Raw genomic sequence first — 24,782 nt, 5'->3', positions numbered from 1 at the left:
GGTTTTAGTGCAAACACGCTGTACAGCATGTAGGAATACAGAGATTTTCTCTTTGCAGTTTGATTAAAGACTGTTTCTTCATGTCAAATCATGCACATTTGGTATAATTAAAGTAGGATAAAGCATTTGAATCACAGCAAACCAGAAGCAGAAAATTGAATTCAAAGATTGACTTGAAAAGTTACAAAGTTGTGAACAGAGTAATACTTATTTTTTCTGGTACACAGCAGGAAAATAGAGGAAATTGTCATTTAAGCAGTGAGAGGTGAGAAATACTGGTTTTGAAGTTCTGAAGAGATTTGGAAAACGTGGATAAAATGCTTATCTTAAAGGGATTGTCAGCAAAGTAGGATAAAGCAACATTAGAAAGTGTTCCAGGAGAATTGTATTCTCAATCTTATTTTTAAAGTGGGGGGGGAAGTAAGCAATAATAATTTTCACCCTGTAAGAACTGTAACCCATAGAGTCAGAATGATCTCCCATAAATTTAGATATCTACAGCATAGTTACTAGGATCCAACCCATCTGCTCTAGACTAAAAAGGGGGTCACATGAGTTACACCCATAGAGACAACTGCTACTTTTCACTATGAATTACTTACTTTGTATTTGATTTGCATGTCATTGTACTCCACTAGAATGTCCTCTAAGCATAACAAAGAGGGAATGCTGGAGAAAATGTTCTGAAGCATCTCAAGTAATACTTCAGATTCTTCAGATGCTGGACAGACCAACCATATTTAGAAAAAATGTTGGCCTTGAAGAAGTAGGGCTATAAAAAAGAAGCAGGGCTATTCAGATCCAATAACTTGTATACAAGTGCCATTATTACTAAAATATTAAGATTCTTTGATCTAGATTAAAAAATACACAGTTTGTACACAGCAGAATTGTCTCTTTGGTTTCCAAAGGCATACGTGAAAAATTAAAAAAAACACATTCAGGACCATCTTTGAATCTTCAGGCAATCTCAATTCATGTGAACATACATACCTATTCATGATCCTTGGATTATATTTTGTATTCCAAAATGATGCAGTCTTTGATCAGAAGATAAAACAAATAAATGCTACAGTTTGTTTAAAGTAATTCTTGGGCCACGCAAAAAAAAGACTACAGATTGTTTAAAGTAATTCTTGGGCCATGCAAAAAAAAAAAAAAAAGGCTACAGATTGTTTAAAGTAATTCTTGGGCCACGCAAAAAAAAAAAAAGGCTGAGAACCCTAACAAAATACTGTATTAATGAAAAAGCTGATTAGTGATGTAATATATAGATTACTGTACCAATCAATAGATTATCTCAACAGAAGGTTTTTAACACATATCCAATATTATTTTAACCTCAGGAGGTCATATGAAAAACTTTTGTTTTGTCATATGAACAACTCTACTTTCGTATGGTGCCAGAACACTACTGTATCAGCCAACTTTTCCTGAAACCAAATTCAATTGCCCTCCTGGCCCCACAAACACTGTAAGAACTGTTTTCCAGCTGCAGCTTTTGCAACCACATTTCCTAACAGCGATGAGACCTAATACAGATCTACCACTGGGCAAGAATGATCCTTTGGAAACATGCGCATTCCCTAGCAGGAAGGAGGTGAAAGCTTCCCTTAGCCTTTGACCATGCGGAAGTGGCCCAGTAAATGTAAGCAATGAACCAGAGCTACTCAGATTAGATTAAAAAGGAAGTCTTGGAAACAGACTACTAAACAAGTCCTAATTTCCTTTAAGGAAACAGCTACAGAAAGACTACCTTTGTTTATGTGTAACTTTACACTTCAAATGGACTTAACATGTCTTCCTGATAGAACCATCAGTGAAGCCAATTAATCAGTAAATCAGTAATATAATTGAGTAACAATTATTGCACTGTAAAAAAAACACACAAGAATTTTGCATGTTTTTGTCACTTTTCTGTCTCAGTTCCTCTCTTCCTTTCTTTCCCATGCTCTGGCCAAGGTCAGTAAACTGACATTTTTTATGCAAACAAACTACAGGCACAACCTTAAAGGCAAGGGAGTGTAAGAGGTGTTGAAATTACTGTTACCCGCAGTTGAGACCTGCAGTTCAAAGTCTGTAATGCTTCTTAACCAGGTTAGTACTAGATTAATTTTCAAAACAGTTGCTTTTCAAGGTAATGCAAAGTAAGGCTTTTGGCATAAAACAGGGTTTGCCCTGCTTCCCCTTTCTCAGCTACTTAGAAGCACCTGTCCTGTGAAAAGGGTAATAGTAAGTTTTTGCCATGACACTGGATGTCATAGGAAAACACTGACAGAGCCTGGAAACTTATTCCCTTACCTTTGGTGGAAGTGTCCCTAAAACAATACATAAGGCTCACCATGTTAGTCAGAACCTAGCACCATGTATTGACTACATGCAAACCAATGTTTAAGTACTTTGTTATTTCTGCTTCACCTATACAGCTTGATATTTCTGGTCAAAAGCTAGGCTTGTGACACTGTTTCCTAGATCTACCTTAAGCACTGAGGGTGAGGTCCTACACATGCACGCACACACACAAATACGTAGTAGCTTGTTATTATCTCTGCAGACATAATGTATAACCATGGGGAACAGAATTAAGTTTGCAGAAGTTACTCTAAATATGGCACCTCCTAATTTCATATTTTTTGCCTCTAGGAAATTACAAAATTCTGCCCCTTGTAACCATTCAAACCTACCACCACAGCTTTGGGATCACTACTGTTTGACACTGAGCCCTCCAACACCACAAAACATCAGTTCTAGACCTAACTTACTTCTGGAGGCAAAGGGAGAGGTTTATAACCACAGAGATCATGCACAAAAAAAACCCAAAACAAAACAACAGATTATTGTATAAATTTTTGATATAAACTTTTTATTCCAAAACCTTTTGATCCTATAAACTATATATTACAAAAACTTGTCATTCTATAAACTTTTGATTCCAAAAAAAACCCCCACAGCTTGTGTGCACACCTGCAGCCTAAACCCCTGTGACTGGTAAAATACCCTTTCAAGGGGCAGAATACTGAAAAATAATGCCTAGGGATGAAAAAAACATGCTTCCCTCAGTGAAGTTCTCAAAAAAACCCTAATGGTTAGATAAACAGCTGCACAAAGTGATCTAGATATATTTGATTCTGCTGTAGAGCAGTGATTGGATTAAATGACTTCAATGTCCCTTCTACATTCCTGTTACTTTGTTTTTATTATTGTGGGGTATGAGACCTTGGGCTCCACTTGTATCTTAATTTGCCACTTATGCCTTCAAAGGGACATATCTTTGCAGGGCACTCACGCCTTGACACCTCAAATTCTCCAAGAAAAGTGATATGTCCTCATCGGAATTAACTACTCAATCACTGCTGAAGTTAGACATCTATTTTTGCGCACCAAGAGATAAGAGATGGTCTGAACTCACCCCCATGGGCAGACACAGCCTGAAACACAAGGAAGATGTGCTGAGAAAGTGAGGTTTAGCAGTTGATTCTCACAAGTCCTCTCTCTGCTGAGCTCAGGATCAGTTTGTGGATTACTGCAGTTGATATAAATCTGGCCAACTGGGCAGCTGTGTGCTGGGAGGAGGAAAGGGGAAAAGACAAAAACGTTAGTCTTCACACCTGAAATTTTGTATCTGACAGGAGTGTGCAGCTAGATTATTTAGACTGAGAACATTTAAACAAAGATCCACTGGACCAGTAACATGCTATTGTCTGTTCCTCCTGATCACAGTTAACTTCACAGAACCTCTACAAATCTGATATAAAATACTGAAATGAATGTATTGGCTCAGTAAGGGACATTACTAACAGCTGGTCAGGAATTAGCCTTCCAAAGCAGAAAAGGGAAGTACTACTAAAGAAGAAAAGCTAACCAACAAATTAAAATAAAATAAAAATATTGTAAAAAAGTCTAAGAGCTAGCTCCGACATTCAGTGCTGGAGCTGCTGACCACAAATAAAACTACTCTATCCCACAATTACTTTTGGTATGCGCTGAGCATACACTGTGCATGTGCAACAGAAATGCCCAAAGTGGTGGTTGGGTTTTGAAGAGTTTTTAGTTGGTTGGGGTTTTTTTGATTTTCATTTTTATGAGGAGTTTCCAAAGAGTTATCAAACAGTACAACCACCACCTTAAAAGTGCCTGGGGAAGAGATTTCTGCTAAAAGCCAAAGAGCTGGCAATTTTGGAACTGAAACATCAAAAAAGAGAGGGGAAAAAAGTCTTTTTAAACTGAAGTAAAAGAGCATCATTCACCAAGTCTGGACCTTAATACTTAACAACATGTGAAAGAAAAAAAAATCATTTGTTATATTCCTTTTCTTACGTATCACAGAAGCAGTATCATTTTTTGACATTTCAAAGTTATTCAGTAGTTTGAGCATTTTTGACATTTCCAAGTTATTCAAGGGCTGTGGAGGAGAAAAAAAAATCTAAAAAGTCACTGCCGGTGTTCAGTTCCTACAACCATGTTTTATGGGACAAAACTAGCCTTTGTTTACTCTATTGAAGTTCCGATTTTATGTCATGTAACTAAAATTGTTAAATTAGCAAACTAAAATAGCATCAGAAGAAAAGGGAAGTTGCTCAGATGCAGCAGTAGTTTGGACAGATCTGCTGCTGCATTACACCTGCCCTACTTTCAATCATACAAATATATAATTTCTAATTTAGGGCTCCCATCCTGCATAATATTCGTTTGTACTGACTGCACAATCCACTACTATATACGATGTTCCACAGAGATGAGAGGATATGTCGTCAGAAGACTTGAAGCATCTTTTCCCTTTCTCTCTTCACTCACCAATTATGTTGATATCACAATTCATTACTCCATCCTTGCAATGGCTGCAATAAAAATATATGAATAAGTAATAAGCACCAGGAAGATCTGAAACATTAGTGCTTGTTGACTGTTTAATAATGATGCATACAATATGAATCAATATGAGAACTGTATAAATGCATATGCATTATGGATAGTAACTAGAGAGGAAGTACTTATTGCTTTAATGCATAAAAAGTATTAACAACATTTCAATCTTTTGCTTTCCTGTGTAATCTAAAGATGCAAAAAAAGCCCCCAAAATAAAAAGCATTGCACAGTACAAACATTACTGTGAGGAATTTAAAATGCATAGATTGACATAAAAATACATACAGAAATATACCACTATACTGCTCCCAAAGGCAGTGGGAGTTTTAATCACTGGTGCCAATAACAGTAAACCAAGTCCTGTGTATCAAACAGGATTATTATTATCTAAAATGAAATTCAATGAGTAATTGCAGCAAAACAAAAAAAAAAACCCACAAGCAAGCAAGCTACCCCGCTCTGTATATGTGCTCTCTACCCTGCTCTGTATGTGCTCTTATATGAGCACCTTTAACACCATCATAAATGCTCAATTTTTTCTCATCAGCAGCTCAGAACTCTGCTGAAAAGCAAGCTATTCACTTACATGAAAATCTAGAAGATTCCAACAATTGCAAGTTATCTTACAGTTGAAGGTAAAACCCCAGTTTTGAATAATAGAATTACAGTAGCTTGCTACTCCAGATTGCTATCATATTGCTGAAGCAAAATTAATTTGGTGCAACATAAAGATAAAAATCAACTGCAACAATTTTATGTTATGAACTAGGATGGTTAAGATTTTTTCCCAAGCACAGCACAGGAAGAGTAGTTCAATGCCATTGTCATCTCCTAATTGCTCCTAACACGGACCATGAACAAAATATCCATCTGAAAATGACTCACAATTTCATGAATTTATATCTCATTTCTAATATGACTGTTTGAAGACGTGTTGTTTCAATAATTTTAGTGTTCTTGGCTCGGGGAAGCAAAGCGCAAAATACAATTCTATACTAATTAAAATTTAATATATACATTTTCAGTGAGTATAAAGCTTACAGTGTGTATATCCATTGACATATACAAATCATCACACAGAGAGAAACAGGCACAGCAAAAGGTTTCTTCTACGTGACACACTACAGCAAAGAAAAGCAACTGTGTAAAAAGCTTGAGCCTAGGAACAAGATGCCTAATGCAAAGAGGCACTGAGCACTATAACACTGCCTGTTCCTGTCCAATTTCAGCCACAATAATCTACTACTTTGATAGAATGGCAGTGAATTTGATAGCAACTCGGTGTCAGAGAAGAAAATAGTAGCACTGGCTTCATTTCAGGCCCTGTGCTGTACTAGAGGAGAATATGAGCCAGCGAACTTCAATATTACTCTCCCATTCTTCCGCAACAGCTATGATCTCCCCAATAAACTTAATAAACTTACTGCTATTCAGCCAGCAAATTCAGAATCAAATTCTCCATGCACTACGGCCAATCTAGTGTCATATTTGAGGTCACATCCACATCCCAAAGCATTACAGAAAAAAGCCCTGGCTCAAGGACCTCACAGTTTAACTCAGCCAACAGGCAAAGCAATACCAAAGGGAACTGATACGGAAGCAACAAATGCTGACACTGAAAACCATCACAGTGAAAATGGTTTCAAAAAATGCTTAAAGAAGGCAGAGTAGAAAGGCTACTCCATAGATAAATGTGAAAAAAAATCCAGTTTGAAAAAGGAAGTTCCAAAAAGGAAGCGCTTAAGAAAAAGGATGAGGACAGCATGATAAAGATCATAATTGTTTCTGATGGGAAACCAGTGACAGATAACGAACAACACATTCCGTGCATTTTCCTTCATGTTCATCTACACATAGTCCTACATGATTCCTAACCTACTGCTAAACACAAGCTAATTCCAAAGATCTAGCAGTTTTTACTTCTGCGTTTGAAAGTCTTTCTTTTCAACAGACAGGTATACAGCCTTGTTAAAATGCGGCCAGCAAAAGTTATGACTAATTAGCAGACACAGACTTCTCATTTTATTTTCAAACACAGTACTTGTCAACCAGTAGACACTTTTTAAACACAGTTCACATGGGGAATGAATAAATAAATAAAAATTGTGGACCATCACATGATCAGTGATCTCAGTTTACTCAGAGCCAAATATTCCTCACAGGACTTAGTGTAATTAAGTAGACTAGACTCTGGGGAAGAGGATGAAAGGGAGCAAGCCAAATAATCTACCTGGAGAAGCCCCTTCCCATGACTGCCAGCACTGCCTGGCACATGCTCTGCGAACACAAATATCCGGGAAGCCAGGCAACACCACTTCCAGACTTTGCACAGCCCCCTATGCGGAGAGGAACTGTGCCAGGTGCATTGCCTGGTACTCTCCAGGGCATCTGCCCTAAGGTAAAGACAAGCTAACTTGAAGATTGGTGCTAGGTTACATGATGCGTATGTGTGTGTGTCATGTCCCCATCGCAACAGGTGTCTGACAATATTAACCTCTTATCTGGTCTTTACAAGAAATGGAAGTATTATATTGATTTACCACATAAATGATTTGGTCTGTTCTGCTTTTAATTAACTGCTGTAACAGTTGATACAGGGAGGGAGAGCTCAAACATTGCTTCAGAAAAAAAAAAAAAATTGTTGTACATGGTATTTTACCTTTTCCAAAGCTAAACCATGGAAAGGATGTCATGAATGTAGTGATGCAAAAAGCAAAAAACAGGACAAAAACAAATGCTAAATGTAACAGTAACAGAGAGACTCATTGACCTTTGGCAGGAGTTTCGTTATTCCTGTTCTGTTTCTTCATTCATAAAGCTCCATTGCTCCTTAACACTAAACTGTATTAGTGGAAAACATATCTTGTACAGGGATTGAGAATGACAACGATGCTCTTGTTAAACAGACCTGAAAGGACAGTCAGGAAGGAGGTGGTGTTTTCTGGAGCGCTGCACATTAGTATGGATCACCATAATACAGGCTTTTCTTTCTACTTGCATATCAGAATATTGGATTATAAACACAGAAATCTGAAACCTAAGTCTTACAGAAGCTCTGCCCAAAGATGCATAGAAAACCAATGTAGGTTTGTTCTCCATTTCAGAAAAAGAAAGGAGTGAGGAATGAGGGGGAGGAAAAAAAAAAACCACACACACAAACCGGCTAGCAAGAATGATTTAATAGAGCTCAAAAATATCCACGCAACACAGCAATTAGACAGATGAAAAAAAAAAACAACAACAAAAAAAACCCCCAAAACAGCTTATGTAACTTACCATTTGCCCAATGATGTGATAACATTTTCTCCAGGGGGATAGTCAATTCCTTGAAAATAACAAGGGCATTCACTCCTGGAGTAGAGGAAAACAGGTAACAGATAGAACTATACACCTCAAATTGAGGGAGGAAAAAAATTCCCATTGACAATTAATAATTGCTATTCAAAAGTCAAGTTTTTTTTTTTAAATGTAAGGAATTGAGCTGGATAACTACTGATACACATTGCCATATAATCTGAGTACATTCCAAGTGAAACCAGTAACAAAATAAAAGCTGCACACAAAAACGGACACCTTTTCTATCCCTCATATGCTAAAACCAGACTGTATGTAACAACTAGCCTTAGTGATGCAGGATGAGTGTAAGTACTATAAAGAACTATTTTTGATCAACATACAGTTCTGTACGATTCTAAAATCCAGCCAAGTTTACAGATGCATAATACGTATAGGTTACATGTTTATTAATTTTTCAAGCTGACTTGCAAGTACAGTGGCCTAAAAGAGAGAGCATGTGTACCGAACCGCAGCTTTACCTACCTCTGTACACATCTCTCAGTCTTGGAATTCAAATACATTCCAGAGGGACAAGCACAGCCTTCGACACAATCGCTGCTGCACGTCTCTGGCACAGACAAGGCTTGGCAGGTTCTGCCACAGGTAGATACACAAGTACTGTACTCCTTTGTGTCTTCACATGAAAGAGCTGTCCAAACGAAACAAATCTCTCAAATTACAGTGCAAGAGACTCTGGTACCTCCCAAAAGTTTTCTGATAAATCTCTCTATTCTTTCATTCCCAATTACATGAAATTCCACTAAAATTGCCATCTTGGCACTACACTCTGTAAACTACACAGATGTAAATCCACAGTAATAATGAGTACAATGAAGTCAGCGTGGTTAATCCAGATTTACACTGGGGAAACCAAACAGCTTGAGCTTTTTGTCTCCAACTCTGAAAATGCTCAGCTCTTGTGCATGGGCTTTGCAAAGCACACAGCATCTTAAAGAAAATATTAAAAGCAATAGATAAAATGTGCATAATTTGCAGCTGCTGTGCAATACTATCTTAAGTTTTCTTATATATCCTATAAAACACTTCTTCAGAAAACAGATTTGAAGTTCTTGAAGTATTAAAACGATTGCCCTATTTCAAATCCTACAAGTAAGACTTTTTTAATATATTCTCATTAAACTACATTTGCTTGTAGAAAAGCAAAAGAAAATTAAATGGTTTGAACCATTCAGAAACAACGGACACTGCCATTCATGCCAGAATGGCTGCAAGCAAGGCAGCCTTTTCAGGAATAAACAGATATGCAAACTTGAGATACATAAGGTAGATCAACTTCCCAAAAATCTTTATCATTCATTAAAACATGGATAATTACAATAAGATGTGAAATTCCTAAATGTTCTTTAGAAAAGATTTTCAGCCTTGTTAATGAAAACAAGTCTACTGACACATCAGGTTACACGGTTTTAAGGAGCGTTTTATAGGTTCCCCAATCCTGTAGTTTTTAAAACGTACATGAGGACACTGTCTCCCATCAACATCTTTTGCATCACTGAAACTTCACACAAATTAAAGAACTTAATAACATTATCTACCCTCTGTTGGTCAGGTGTAGTTACAGAGAAGGTAACAGAGAAGTTACCTTTGGCTATCTGTACACTGTCTATTTTGTTCCTTTCATTTTAAATTAAATATCAGCAATACCAGTGTATAAGGCACTTTCTCGTATTTCAGCGTCACTGAAAGTAAGAGAATAAACTCTTAGAGATTGTCAGGCAGAGGGCAAGTTGACAATAATCCAGCTAAAGTTGTTAAATATACTAGTCTAATTTTTCATCTCAGTCAACTAAGGACTCATTTAGAGAATCAGTTACAGAAAAGAAACCTAAAGTCTACATGCAAAAAGAAAAGAAGTTTATTTACTCAGCTAACGAATAATATCAACAGGAACAAGATGAGATATTCAAGGCACTATATATATATACACACACATTTGGCAAGGAAGAATCTCGCCCTGTACATAGAAGATTGTGCTAGGATTAATTCACTCCTCATAAAATTTAAATGGATGCTACCTATTAATTATTTTCTAATTGTTATTCCAAAGTCTTCAAACAGTAATTAGTAAGACAAGAAGTGAAAGACAACTTACCACAATCTGGGACACTTCCTCTGAAATCTATCACAACTCCAAATCTTCGGCAGTGATGAGCATAGTGGGCCAGAGCAGAGCAAAAACAAACTTGTCCACATTTGCAAGTGTCTCTTCTGCACTGCTCAAAATAGGGAATGGGACTCAAATAGGGGTAGCAGGGAGCAAAGAGGTCTTTCGTAAGGATGCTACAAGCTTCCGCTGCATAAGATGCTATATAAATAACAGATTAAATGCTGTTTTAGTGGGGAAGTTTAAAAAGACTTGGAAAAGAAAGTCTAACTGATCGCAGCAAGATATATGGCAGTAGTATATAACTTCCTTTGATATCAGTAGAACTGCATGGAAGGTCAGAGAAGCAGTTAGCTGCTCACAGCTTTAAATTTATTCCCAGAACAAGTTCAAAGTATTTGGTAAACTTTACAACAGGCAGGCAGTGCCTAGGTACAGTCTCCTATCTTTAAAGTGACTCATGGATGTGGGTTAGGCAAAAGACAGACACTACCCAGTGCCTTTCATAAACATAAAGGAGTAGATGCCTGTTGAGTTTAAGTCGTTCCCGGTACTAGCTCAATATATCAGTATTTTAAAGAATAATCTGCTGCTACCCATTGCTTCACATTGCACAGGGCTGCAACCATACCATCGGCTGCTAGTTTGGGGCCATATTATTGGATAGGAGGACAACAAAAGCAGTATCAAATAGTTACACAAGGAACTACAAACACAAAAGCCACCTGAATATCTTAATGCTGAACCTATTAAATACTTGTGCAATAGCAGTCAAAATAATCAATATGCTACATTAGCATTTTCCACAAAATGAGATAGATGGATAAACCAGGACTTCAAAACTTCCTTCCCAGAATTTCTGAATTCCTAAACTGGCCACTGTTTTCTCTACACCCATGTCCAAACATATTACCAAGAACACAGTCTCGCTGCGCAGCACATCACATAAATCATCCTATGTCTTCTGAGTGTTTCCTAATAGAAGGCATGGGATGATTTCCTCACACCACTGAAGTTATGGGCAAAATCTTAATTAACATTTCACCCTTCTACCATGCCCAGAAGCGTGAACAGTCCAAGAGGGCAAGTGGCATGAACTGTGAGAGGAATATAACTGATTACATACAAAGTTTATCATGATAAAAGGATGCCTTTACTGACTAGCTGTGGTCCTCATGGCATCAGCAACTAGCATCCTCCCCTGATTGGACTGTTTCAGCTGAATCTGAAGACAGTAGAGCATAAGTATCTTTATATTACTGATTCTCCTCCACAGCATGCAGCTAAATCAAAATGTTTCATTTTTACAATATTTTCAAAAATGAATACTGCAATATTTTTATGAGTCTCCATCTTAACTACCAGCACTACCAATACTAGACACACTACTATATTAGACATTAGTGCATGTAGCTTTGCATACTGTAACTGCAAACAAGAAGAAATAAAAAATGGTATTTCAAGCAGGTATTCAAAGGGTATTTCAGATATCAAAACATATTTAAATAGTACACTACATGGCTTGTTAGGGCTCAAAATTAACAAATGCTACTGATAAGCATCCATTTTTTCAGTGGAGAGGACTAGCTGTTATTTTTCCTGATCCAACTGGGAAAAACAGAGATGTAATAAGTAGAAATCCTATTGTCAATAACAACGGAGTCTCATTGCCCACCTGCCTGTAGATGAATATCACATGGGTCCATTTGTGAACTGTCATGCACAAGAATGCACGCTGGTAAAGTTTTCCAGGCATTTCCAAACAGCTGTGGAGTGCTTTCTGGTACTCCAGCTGGAGATCTTTTTTATAAAAGAGAAGTCAGTCACAAAACAGTGAATTTACAGAATGGTCTCTGTTCTATCACCTCCTTCATTCCAGCTGATACAAGCTTCCCTTCCACTGCACCATATTCTCTGGCATCCTTCCCTAAAGCACTAGCTGCCAGATTAAGTTTCAGGGCTCCTCTCTTTCCCTGCAGGCAAGCGCAGAAAAGAGAGCTGTGCTCTAGAGCCATTAGATACTTCGTATGGAAGGAAGTGTCAAAACCCACCGAATTCTGTTTTCACAAGAGAGGATGAGGGAGGAGCATAGCTGTCCTGAAAATCTGCACTCTTTCTATCCATACTTCTACCCCCTAAATCATATCTGATCCATTTTCATCTCTCCTCTGCCTATAATTTCCTGTCTGTTCCCAGGCATCTCACTTCCCAGGCTCTCTAGTCCCTGGAAGAAAGAGGAGGGCAGAAAAGCCAAGGTCCAGAGATACACTGCATGACCAGTTGGTATCTCCGAGGCCCAGACAAACACAGGTGCAGCAGAAGTTGAAAGACAGACAGGATTTGATCAAAATAAGAAGGCAAGTTAATATTGTACAAGCAGAATGATGGAAACTATGTGCTTAAATACGGGGTGTCACACTCTACGGAAAAGACAGCATTAAGCACACAACCAGTAGCATTACTTCTGCTGCAGGTGGAGGGGAGAGGGGTTGTAAAACGCACCACTGCATATGGAAAGTCTCCAAAACCTAGTGTGGAGCAGGCAGTTTTGTATAAGTGTAGAGATGCTCACACAATATGGTTTGTGTCATCTCTCAGCACAGTTCATAAGTTACTGTAGTTTCTAAGGGCTATTCTCACAAATATCAACTATCCAAGCAACTTCTCAGTTACTTGAAAACAGGCCCAAAGGCTGTCACCAAAAATACACTACAAAGCCTACTTGCTTCAAAAAGAAATATTTTAAGTAGTTTTTGTACATAAAAATTATCTTCTGCTACTTGAGATCTAGTCTGTACATTTTCTAGTCTAGTTATAACAATATTATTCTACTAATACTTTTTATCATTAAGAAATTGTTCTAAAACGTAAGGATTTTTTTTTTAATCAGGAATAATTATAGACAGTTTTCCCATTTTTCTATCAGTTTTAATTTTAAATATTCCAGTTGATTTGAGAGACAGATGATCTCCAACTCCTTTTTATTCCTGCTCAAAGAAATATTCTTTCACACTCCAAATTCATGTTCTCCTTCTCCAAAGTCCATTGGGCTGCTTCATCCTCTGGAAGCCAGTTTGTTATTTAGCATTTGCAGGACATATGGTACAAAGAAGCTGGGCAGAAACAAGTAAGCTTGACTGTGATGCTCAGGCAGCTCTAACCATCCTTCACTGCATCACAGCAGAGCAGAGCTCAGGCAACAGCCCATTTCTATTGCTGGCGTGCAGACACAGAACAGAAGAGGCTCTGTTAGCAAAAGCTCATTAGAACTTGTAGCAGAAAATAGGAGCTGGAGAGAGATAAAAAGTTTGCAGGGAGATAGGAGGTCCCTTACACAGGCCATGTAATTGAAGTTAGATTTTCTACTAGCAAACTAAAAACTACTATTGACACAACTATCTCAAAACATTAAGATGAAACATTCTTGGTACCCATCTATTCAGCTTCAGCATATACTTCATCTATGTTCTAACTGTAGATATATGTATATACAAACAAAGAAATCTTGCAGCTATTCATACAAAAAATCATCCTCCGTATTTCCATTGAAGGTTCCACAAAGGCCCACAGTATCATCCTTCCACCGGCCATCAACTTGAAGATAAAGCCTCAGTCCTTCTCTGTCATACAGTATCCGTAATCCAATGTATGCCTTTACTTGGAGAAATACAGAGGAGAGTTTCCGTATTTCAAATAAATCTGGTAAGCAAGAACAGAGATTGTTGAAAGGCAAAGGAAAATTACTTATAATTTGCATTTTCTTTCTAGTCATTTCACTATTTTGTTATATAGGAATTTTAGATAAGTCACTTTTTTCCCCTATTCTGGCCCTATCCATCCCAGTCGATTTTCCATAAGAGGTTACGCTGTGATTGGGACTTCAGAAAAGAAAACAAGAAACTTACGATAGTCACCAAACTTTTTAAAAATGCATCCAGCAATCACTGTGAGATTCATAAAGGTTAATTAAAGCAAATCAATTAATTAAAAGCAACTATTTCAGAGCATTTATTGTAGACAACAAAATCCTAAGAGTATCAATGTACTTCCTGTATTAAAGCCCTTTTTAGGAAATTCCCAAAGAGCCAAGTCCCCACAGACATCAAATAAATTCATTTTTGCAAATCAAGCCCCCACTGAAGCTAACATTGATTGTTGCAGAACACAATTCTGTCACCTATTCATATGTGGATACTTGATAATATCTTCCGACAAAGAGAGATTTAAAATTCACTGAGACAAAAAAAAAAGAAAAAGAAAAAAAAGAAAACTTTTGTCTGAAAATCTGTAGTTTATCTGTAAGGAGCAAGAGTGCCCCTTCCACTTATATGTACTTGAGTTGCTTATAAAAAAAGAGAAAAGAAATTATTCAGTCAAGAAACACCACAGAAAAGAATTTCACCTCAGGAAAGAACTAACCAGCCTTGTAAGTGTGAGGGATGGTATTTGGGCTTGTTAGAGACACAACATACTTAACGTTAACATAAAAGACATTAGCACAAGACAGTTCCTGCACAACTCCTAACATCAGAGTACAGGGTCCAACAGCAGTTAATTTGTGAAACATATTTTGTATTTCTTGAAAAATTAACAATGTTAATACTAACAATACATCATTTAACTTTAATATTTTAGCAATACTGACAATATCACAACATGTGTATATGCCATTAAAATATTGTTTTAGTGCTCGATAGATATTAGATGCATATATGTTATTCCTTACCATCTGTATAAGGCAGGCTAATTTTGTACTGATCATATATCAAAACATCTCCTGAATGAGTCAGAGTCACTTGCCTCTTGGGGTCCTGCTTAAGGATAAGACTGACTGATTGGATGCATGATCCATCTTGGTTCTGCAAGTAAGGGCAAAACAAATATTTTAAAAAAATATTAAAAGTAGGATGAATGGTAAATTAGACTGCAAGTAAAATTATAATGAAGGGGGAAATTAAACATTCTCATTTGCATCTAACTTCCTCACAAAGTGCACTTGCAAAATATATAGCTTTAGAGTTTAGTTAATGTAAATAATTTGAATAATTTCACATATGTGTTTAATTATAATTGTAACATGTTATGCAAATACAGTTCAAAAGTGGGATTTGGAAAGAGAAGTTTAAAGAATTCTTACATTGCTTAGCACAAAGCCATCTGCAATTCCTGAGACCCATTGATCCAAAACTCCCTGAGGCCGAGTTGATATTCCCAAATAAGGCTGCATCCTCCACACAGCAGTACACAGAAAAAAAACCTGTATTTGTAACTCTCTTCAACCTAAACTGTGTTGATAAACCTAGGTTCTTTTAAATGTATTTAAGATATAGAATTCTTTTTAATGCAAACAATAACGAAGGACAGAGGCTTCTTGTGAATCATTATATAAAACAACATTTAAGTTCATTATTTCTGAGAGGAGTTGGAGTCACTCCCTGGATGAATACTGATGAAAGGCAGCAGCATAACAGCATAAAATAATCACAGCATCCAAGTGGCTTGACTTGCTTACTCTTATCACCATTTCAGCTCTACAACTCAGCCAAATCATACAGGAAAACCCTGGAAAGGAATACTGCGTTTCAGGCAGCAGGACTGAAGCACACTCCAGAAAAGTTCTACATCAACCTCACCTACCTACCTACCTACCCCCAACCACTCAGTGGCACTCACTTGTCACCAGTACCAAAAGCAGCTGATTGATAGACTGGATTTCTTCTTTTTTAAAACACATTGTGATTATCAGATCTTTGCATTTAAAAACAAAGTATCAAGACTTAGTTGCTATAGTTTCACAGCAGAAATAAACTACACTGCCTGCACAGGAAAATTTCACAACAGCTTAAAGATCAAAACTTGAATTAAGATTAACTGATTGCATCAAAACTGAAGTTCACCACAGTACACACACTATATCAGGCTAGATATTTTTTTTTACATTCTTTGATTTTGGTACACTGTTTTCAAGTTTCTAAGCAACACGCTGGGGTCTATGCTGATATATAGATAGAAAGTGTTTCTTAAACCTTCAGCCATTTGTTTTAACTTCAGAATGCATACACTTTGACCTAAAAATACTGAAAAGGAAGCAGTTCTGTACTCATGCAACCAGTGGCTCATCAGCAATGATTTTGAAAGATGGACGATTCCCAGGACTCAGGCGAGACATGAAAAACCTACACGGCCCACATTTTATCAACTTTAGCACAAAGAAACAAAGCCAATGAACATACAGAAAAGCCTTCCAGACAAGTTTAAAAAAATCCTAAAGCAAGTCCTGAAACAACTTGGTACCTAAATGAAGCCTTAAGCTACTTAGTATTCCTGCACGTTTTATATTACAGTAGAGATCTTCAACTAGACACCACACCAAGCAGGTGGAAGGCAGCATGAGCGTGAGGCCTATTGAATATTGAATGTTTCCAGCATATCACAGTAACAAATACACCTGTACTAAGTAACATGGCAACTAGCCAGATATACGATTAACACCAGTCAGTGGCTGTCAGAGTTTCCAGGCGAGGAACTCCACCTTTCTGAACAACTAAATGTACTTTGGCTTTTAATGCCACTGGGAAAAGAATGATTATTAAAGGCTGCTTATTAATCAGAAAAGACTAGCAGATTTTTTTAGTACAATGAATTTGATAGCTCAATTTTATGAACAGAAAAGTGTTCAGTTGTGGTGGATCAGGCACAGAGATAGATTAACAGATCTCGAGTCCTACCACCTCAGCATCCTGTAATTTACTTCGTTACATCCTGAAAGACATGAGAAACACGGTCCACCCGCTGCTTCCTCTTTGCTCCAGGAAGGAATTAAATTTCTGACCCTTCTGCTATAACTCAGTTAAATCTCTTTGCACTAATATTCTGTGGCACCAGCTTATCTGTATTGGCTTGGTGTGTTTAGGATGGACCCCTCCCCCCAAAAATATAATAATAATAATCAAGAGTTTGTCTACTCCCTCTCATCTACAGAGAAAAGGGGGCAGCACCCAATTGCTGTGTCTTGCTCTGTTCAGGTTTCTTCATTACAAGACCTCGCACCCACTTGAAAGGTATTCAGTAACAATTACAAAACTGAGTCTGGTCAATGTTGATTCATTGCATTCGTTCATTTTACTCTCATTCTTGCTTGCACATCTCATGTCTCAATGTCTTACACATCAAAACATAGAGAGGGATGTTCAAAATCACTGGGTCAAAGAGTGGCTTAGGTCTTTCTGCAGGAAATGTCTCACTGATTGGATCAGGCCCTGAGCTGAGGTCCAGAGCAGTCCGGAAGAGGTGCAGGAGGCCGTCCTCTCCTGCCCCATTGACCGAGGATTTTTAGTTCAAAGATTTACAGTCTTAACCATCCAACTCTTGCTGACTTCCACTGGGACTTGCCTAATATGAGGCAAATCTTGCTGCACTTGTTAAGAACAAAGCACCAGAGCTCCAAGGATCTCTGCACACTGCCATGCGGCTCACACACAGATGCTGTATTAGCACAGAGCAGATCATCCATATCAGTCCATGGACACACAGATATACAAAGTGGTATGCAAAGAATACAGGCTACATTCAGAATTTCCTTGTCTCTAAATAATCACGCAACAGTGATCTTTCATCAAAAATTGAAATAATAAAACTAAATTTAAAAATAAGAGCAAAATACAAAAATAATGAAGATATTTTGTCAGCTCAGCCAGCTCTCCTGGACTGATGGTGAAGACAGATGTCTGCATTTTGAAACCATACCCTGGTAGCTTATCTTGTTGTCTTGCCTCTTCACTAGAAAATTGGGCATCTGTGTATATAATTCAGTAACAGTTGATATAAATTCAGAATTTGGTCTACCTTTTAAGAAGATGAAAATAAAATGTACCACTCTTACACACAGCAGGTTAGAGCCAAGAGGACAAACATCCATAGTATATACCTTAATCACACAATATTGACAAAAGCTTTATTATTTTTTCCACACAGAAACTAAAGAAATTCTGCCTGACTATCATTTTATGTTTCAATGAACTGTTTCTTTCACAGCACTGACCCTGCCAACTTTCAGCAGGTGTTTTCACAGGAATGACCATTTCTCTCACTAGACATTTAACAACAATTCCTATATTCAGAAGACCTTCTCATCATACAAACTACAAAGCCAGGGAGGCTGTCATCTGAAACTCAGATAAGGTTAAGCTGTGCTGATCACTTGACTGATTCTCCTTCCAAAAAGTGCTTAAACAAAATTTCACATCATTTTGAAATCAGTTGTTGCCTGATGACTGCTTATGTCACCAGCTCTAAGGCACTAGATGACTGGCTTCTTTGTGACTGAAAGAGCTAAAATCTCCTCAGGTATTTTCTTTCTACCTTTTTTTCATCTGCTTGAATGCGATGGGACTGATCAGTTAAAAAAAAACAAAAACCAAAAAACAAATTTTAAAAAGCAAATAATTCTCAAACCACTGAGAAATATGAGACTGTGCACTACAGATCTTTTAGCTTACCATTTCAATTCATTAATTTTTATAAATGGAAAGAATATACTGGATGTTGCCTAGAGACCTATAAAGCAGTTCCTCTGCCAAGTGGTACCAGCCACTTGTTAGATGCCTGAATACCTGCTTTGAAGCCCCACACCCTTGTGTTACAGTACACACAAACCGCTCTCGCTATACTCTCACCATTTTTATATCAACAATTAAATTAACAGAGCTTAACCCTGACATGCACTACATAAACCTCTCTTCATCCACCTGGCTGTTATCTTCAGAATGCTTCGCTCAAAGGTCTGTAGAAGTTTATACCTTTAAGGGACTCTGACCTGGCTAACTCAGTTAAAGGCTAGGTGAAGTGTGAAGCCCAATAAGTAGTAAAAGCCAGGAAAAGCTGTTTTGTCACGTACAACCCACCTGGACAAAGAGATACATTAAGTAAAGTCCCAAAGTCAGGATCAAGAAGATTCAACAACTAATGCAATGTTCTTTGCAGTCTCAGGAGTGCTGCAGAATGACAACTAATTCGACTGTCACTGTCCCCAACAGAACCATCACCTAAAGCATCAATAAAGGAAAATCCAAATTTCTGTCTGTTTGGCAGGGGATAAGCATTCTGTAACATAAGAGTGAATGAGATGTACAATACATCTCTTGTACATTATCATAGCAGATACTTGTTCAAGACCTCTGTTGTCTGTTGGTGGAATTTTTAACACATCAGGCTGAAAGGCTGGGCTTCTGGAAGTAGTCAATAGTGCCTCAACTTTTCTTTGGTAAATGAACTATTAACACTGTTTCCTCAGGAGATCCTATCTTGCTGATCTTCAGCTATATAGTACAGGACACAGCATCCATGCATAACCACCTTTCCCAAGCTTCATGGACTCCGCAAAGTGGGAAGAAAATTATGTTGGTGTAACAGATTTTGTAGTGCCTATGTTTCTGTTTTGTTTCACAGCTATTCTATTTGTGTTTCTTCTAGACTATGACACTGACTTAAGCAACTTCTCAGGATCCCAAGGTTAGCACAAAATTAAGTCAGGTAAAAATCATTAAGATTTGAATAAGCTAAACTGAACGTGCACTTTAAGTGGGAACTGTAGTAACTATCAGTTAGACAGTGCATTGAAGAGGTCTCAATTTTCGTATGAGTAGGAAACGCAAGTAGTACGATCAGGTTCTTCCCAACCCAAAGGATCACGCAGTCAGAAGCTAAACCTTGAACTTTTTAAAATGTGCACGTTCTTATCAAGATCTTATTTCACAGCCCCCACTATATGTTTTTTATCTCAAAGAGATAGAGTCTAAAAAAGCAATTGTATTCACAATACAGGTATCAGCTTTTTCAGTAGTGGTAACTTCTCCTATGCCCAGTCACTCTTGCCTCAGCTGATGTTCAGATACACTTTTGCTAGGCATCACAGGACCCTGGGGCATTTCCTTGCTGGTCATCCAGATGGAAAATATATTTGGTCTCCAACCAGTTAAGTTATTCTTCTTACTTCCCATGTAACTTCTATCACTAAGATGAGAAGGGGACTTCAGGCAATCAGCCTCTTATCTTCTCTGGACTGCAAATAAATCGTCAATTCTAATAAACTAAACTTGTCAATTATGCTTTCAAATCACTTCCTTCTGCTTAGAGGTGGTCTTTACTGAAATATGCCTTTCTACAGTGAGGCTTGACAAGCTTACATTTATATGAGCATTCTTCTTCCCAAGGAAACCTGAAGTGCATTAACAATATAAGCCACAGAGAAGAATGAATGCAATCACTAATGTAATAGCAGGACTTATTAGAAATGCACATTTCTTTAGTCTAGAGACCAAAGGTAAAATAGTATAATCAAGTGTAACTACAGTTACCTCCACAGAAACAAACAGTAACATCTCTAAATTTGATTTTACCCAAAGTACATAATTGCAACAACATTTACATTTGTCATATTAAGAACGGAAATTTGGGCCTAACATATTGCATATGAAGAAATGTAGAAAGCAAATAATAACAAAGCATATTTAAGTCTATAAATAGTTCAAATAGCTGTACAGTTGCTCCCAGGTTAAAATCATTACATGAGACCGAAATCAGAGCCAGAACGCAAACCTGATCAAGATACGAAGCTTAACACCTTGCTCTTAGAGCACAGGGCCAGCAGCTTAGTCCTTGACCTTATCTGAAAGTTAGCATCAGTAGTAGCATTATGACCCTAACACAATACTGGAGCACTAGCTGAACAAAATGCTGACCAAGTTCTGCCTTTCCATGCATATATAAAGTCAGTCATATATACGATGAAGTCAGTGAGAAAAGCCTGAATCCAGAAAACAGTTCCACTACACTTCTTGCAGCACCTATGTATGCCTATGACCTGTTCTAACATGCCATAACTTTCTCAAAATTAAGACCTAACAAAACCACAATAAGAATAAAATGCTGTAGCTGCTCTATTCATCGGAATTGTATTAGTAGCACATAAATTAGCAAAAATCTCATCCAGTGTTCCATACCTCACATGTACAGCATTACAGCTTCTATAATACATGTTCATAAATACACAAGGAAGAAGAATGGGGTCTTCAAGATAAAGCAGACAAACTATTTGGTGACTTCTGCATACGGTATCAGACACTTGCAAATATAAAGTAGGAGTATCATTAGTATCAGCTATGTATAAACACATGCACACATATGCTTGGCTGAAATAAGTTGTACAGAGTAACAACTTGCAACATGAAACAGATGCAAACACATACCCAAACCTGAGACAGATCCAAACGCTACCCAAAGTTTTCCATATCAACATAAATAAAAGTGAATTTCAAGCTGCAGAACAAAGCCAAAAGAGAAATCTATACTCAAGGCACAAAAAAGTCATTCTTCCTTCAAGCAGTAATAAGCAGTAGGCTTACTATGTGCTGGCTGCAAATCCACAAAGACATACTCAGAGAGCTCAAGAAAACCAGCCATCATCCAGAGTTTCTTTCAAGGACCACCATATGCTATTTTACAACCTCACTGAACATTGAATCAGAACGCTAGAATATCATCTTTCCTTTTTATTACAAAAAAACATGAGACTAACGCATGGGCTTCCTCTGCAACCATTGTTGTTAGACTATTTCAAGAATAAGGAAAATTGTTGCTACTGATTAGTTTTAATATATTCAATTGCAAGTAGCTTTGGGGTTTTGGGGGCGGGGGGAGAGGGAGAAGGAGGGGGGGCAGGGTTTACCCTGTTTAAATGCAGCTTCCCTTCAGTATATAAACATAATACAAAGGTTTTAAACTTTACCTGTCCACATGGAGCATTTTGCAAGTACACAGTAAACTCTCCAGATGTAAGGCTTTTCGCTAGAATATATTGGCAGGTGGCTTGGAAAGTGTATTTGCGGCCATCAAAGGTCATGAAATGAATGTCTCCTGAAACTGAGCATTCAGCTGACAGATGCAACAAAAAACAGATTTAAGTATGCAGAAAATATTGCATCCTCTTGACAGCTATCACTGCTGTAGACTTCATATGCTCAGACAGATATAAGCAAGGTTTAAAATCATGTCATACCAATCTACGAAATTGTCCAAGTATTAGGAACATAGTTAGGAAATGAATCCTGTACTTGGTTTTGCTATGGAGCTCTTATTTGATGCTAGGCCAGGATACTTAAAATGTTTTTTCCCTGCCACAGGAGAAAATAATTTGAGTGCTCCTTAAATTCTGAGTGTTTGATATGCGAGGGTCTAAAAAGTGATTTGCAGAAATATTAAGCACTTACACAGTAATTAACATCACTGAGACAAAGGCTTGAAATCATCAACTGCTACGTAAACCATGAGGCCATGGGTACCCCTAGTATTCAAAATCCTTTAGATCTTAACCTCTCTGTAGCTTAGTTGCCCACCTGTGCAGCGAAAATAGTAACACCCCTCATTCCACAGGCATGTTGTGAAAATAATTAGCTACTATTTATGTAATAGCTAGATACCACATAGCTAGCCTGTGATATTGTGAGGAAAAAACAAGTAATCACGCATTTAGAAACTCCTCCATAATACATATCTAAATCTGTCAAGAGAAGATTGTATAGGAAACTTTAGTCATGTAGTGCCACCTGTCAGAAACATTATAGTGACCTATGGGGAGAGGCATTACTATGCTCAGCTAGAAAAGGCAGATAGCTATTATTCAGATTATTTTAATATTTAGTCCACTGTGTGTAACTGTTTGTACAAATACAAAAATACAAACTATACAGTGAAAAAAATCATGTTAAAGTCTATGAACAATATTCTATCCCAATTAAAAAAAAAAAGTGTTACTAAAAAATGTTAAGTATCCAACACCTGTTCTTTTCACATACCTGGACATGTAAGATTTGTACAGATCCACTTTCCTCCAATGCAAGTGCTGAAATAAAAGTGAAAAGCTGGGGTTTTTTTGGTTTTGTTTTGTAAGCATATGGCATATATCCCTCAGTTCTTCCTGGTTTCCTACTCCATGAAGAGAGTACCAAATTTCTTATGAGTCTCACAAAATGGTAAAAGAGAGCTATTACAATCGAAGCTGTGGCAAGGGCTTGTCAGGAGGATATGGCCAGGTGAAGTCTCATCCATATGTCTAATAATATTTCTCCTTTCTTTTAGGTCAGTAAAAGGAGCTACCATTTTTAGCTCCACTGTAAAAAGTCAAGGATGATCGATATTAAGAAGAATACGCATGTTCAATTTGAACAAAACTTCAAAAAACAACTGCTGTGGGCAAAAAAAGGGATTGTATGTCTGCAAACCCATCCATTTTCTCCAAGTTGATCCAATAAAAGGTATTATCTATTCCTACAAGCCTTGCTTGCTGAAGTGTAAAATTAACATAGAAATTCTAAAAACAATAACTTCATGTCATAATGACATTAGACTCTGTGTCCAAGTGAGACAATACAAACAAGGAGATATAAAGTAATGTCAAATTAATTCAATTTTTAAGGTTTTGAATGCTAGATTGTTTTTTGTTTGATGCAGATTTCAAGATGAAAAGATTACTAAACGTTGCAGTATTCTCTGCAGTATGTGTTTTTTGCTCCTCTTTCCCATTAAAATTTACAGCTCTAACTGCCTTTATCTTTCTGTTAGTTGCAACATCTCCATGAAAGAGTAGTTTTTGTACGCAGGGACAAGTGAAAACTCCTATCAATTTTATTCTATGTTTAATTGAAAAATAGGTCTTAAAGGACTTCTCTCTCTGGTGACCACAAAAGGACTAAATCATAGGAACAGCATAAAAAGAAAATTTACTAACCAGTTGTTACATTCCTCATAAACCACAGAGCCCATTTCAAAAGAACTTCCATGGTAGTCACAAGGGCAGTCCATAGGCTTGACACACAATTCATTTTCATAAATTAGGCCTCAAAGAAATAAAACAACAAGAAAAAGAAAAGTGAAATATCTTTACAAATGGCTAGTGGAGTACCCTGATTAACAATTATACCAAATAACAACACTAACAGTCAAGTAGCATAATCAAACTGCAGACCATTCAGAAATCGTTTTTCAGAACAAATATACATTTCAATTGTATTGAATAAATTATTACGTGGCCCAAGTCCCTAAATTGCCTCCAATACAATAATGATAGTATGAATCAGAAATGTTTTTATTTTGAAAAATCACTCTGTTCTATTCAAGTACCTATGGCATCTCTTCTGACACTTTCACAAATCTTTGCCTTGATATTTTAAGGCACTATTTGGTCCTTATTTTACTATGGTAGGTTTTTTTTGTTTTTGCTCTTTTAATTATTCCATTATTATAACCAGGACCTAAAAAACATTAACAGCCCATTAGAGATGAAGTGCAGGACAAAGATGATTACACTTATAAACTATCAGGGTATGTATAAGAGGCATGATTTGAACAGCCACAGCATATTATTCTCCGCTCTCTTTCAGACATGATTATGTACCCCAAA

The 24,782-nt window shown here is 37.3% G+C and overlaps 1 protein-coding gene across 1 annotated transcript in view; it reads right to left on the bottom strand.

Annotated features, from left to right (window-relative positions):
* The window catches only part of OTOG (otogelin), a 106,656-nt gene that overhangs the window by 66,835 nt on the left and 15,039 nt on the right, over positions 1 to 24,782 (bottom strand). The window contains exons 10-20 of the mRNA XM_026078980.1: positions 24,111 to 24,219; positions 23,179 to 23,225; positions 22,113 to 22,258; positions 15,054 to 15,186; positions 13,849 to 14,026; positions 12,003 to 12,127; positions 10,316 to 10,528; positions 8,686 to 8,851; positions 8,143 to 8,217; positions 4,795 to 4,838; positions 3,410 to 3,563 (exon numbers count right to left, since the gene is read on the bottom strand). Coding sequence (XP_025934765.1) covers positions 3,410 to 3,563; positions 4,795 to 4,838; positions 8,143 to 8,217; positions 8,686 to 8,851; positions 10,316 to 10,528; positions 12,003 to 12,127; positions 13,849 to 14,026; positions 15,054 to 15,186; positions 22,113 to 22,258; positions 23,179 to 23,225; positions 24,111 to 24,219 — 1,390 coding nt within the window. The remainder of the gene's footprint in view (positions 1 to 3,409; positions 3,564 to 4,794; positions 4,839 to 8,142; positions 8,218 to 8,685; positions 8,852 to 10,315; positions 10,529 to 12,002; positions 12,128 to 13,848; positions 14,027 to 15,053; positions 15,187 to 22,112; positions 22,259 to 23,178; positions 23,226 to 24,110; positions 24,220 to 24,782) is intronic.

The sequence above is a fragment of the Apteryx rowi genome, unplaced genomic scaffold, assembly GCF_003343035.1.
Source record: "Apteryx rowi isolate R43461 unplaced genomic scaffold, aptRow1 scaffold_49, whole genome shotgun sequence".
NCBI classification, from domain to species: domain Eukaryota; kingdom Metazoa; phylum Chordata; class Aves; order Apterygiformes; family Apterygidae; genus Apteryx; species Apteryx rowi.
The sequence above is the reverse complement of the archived record's forward strand: the minus strand, read 5'-3'. Positions and strand labels throughout refer to the sequence as shown.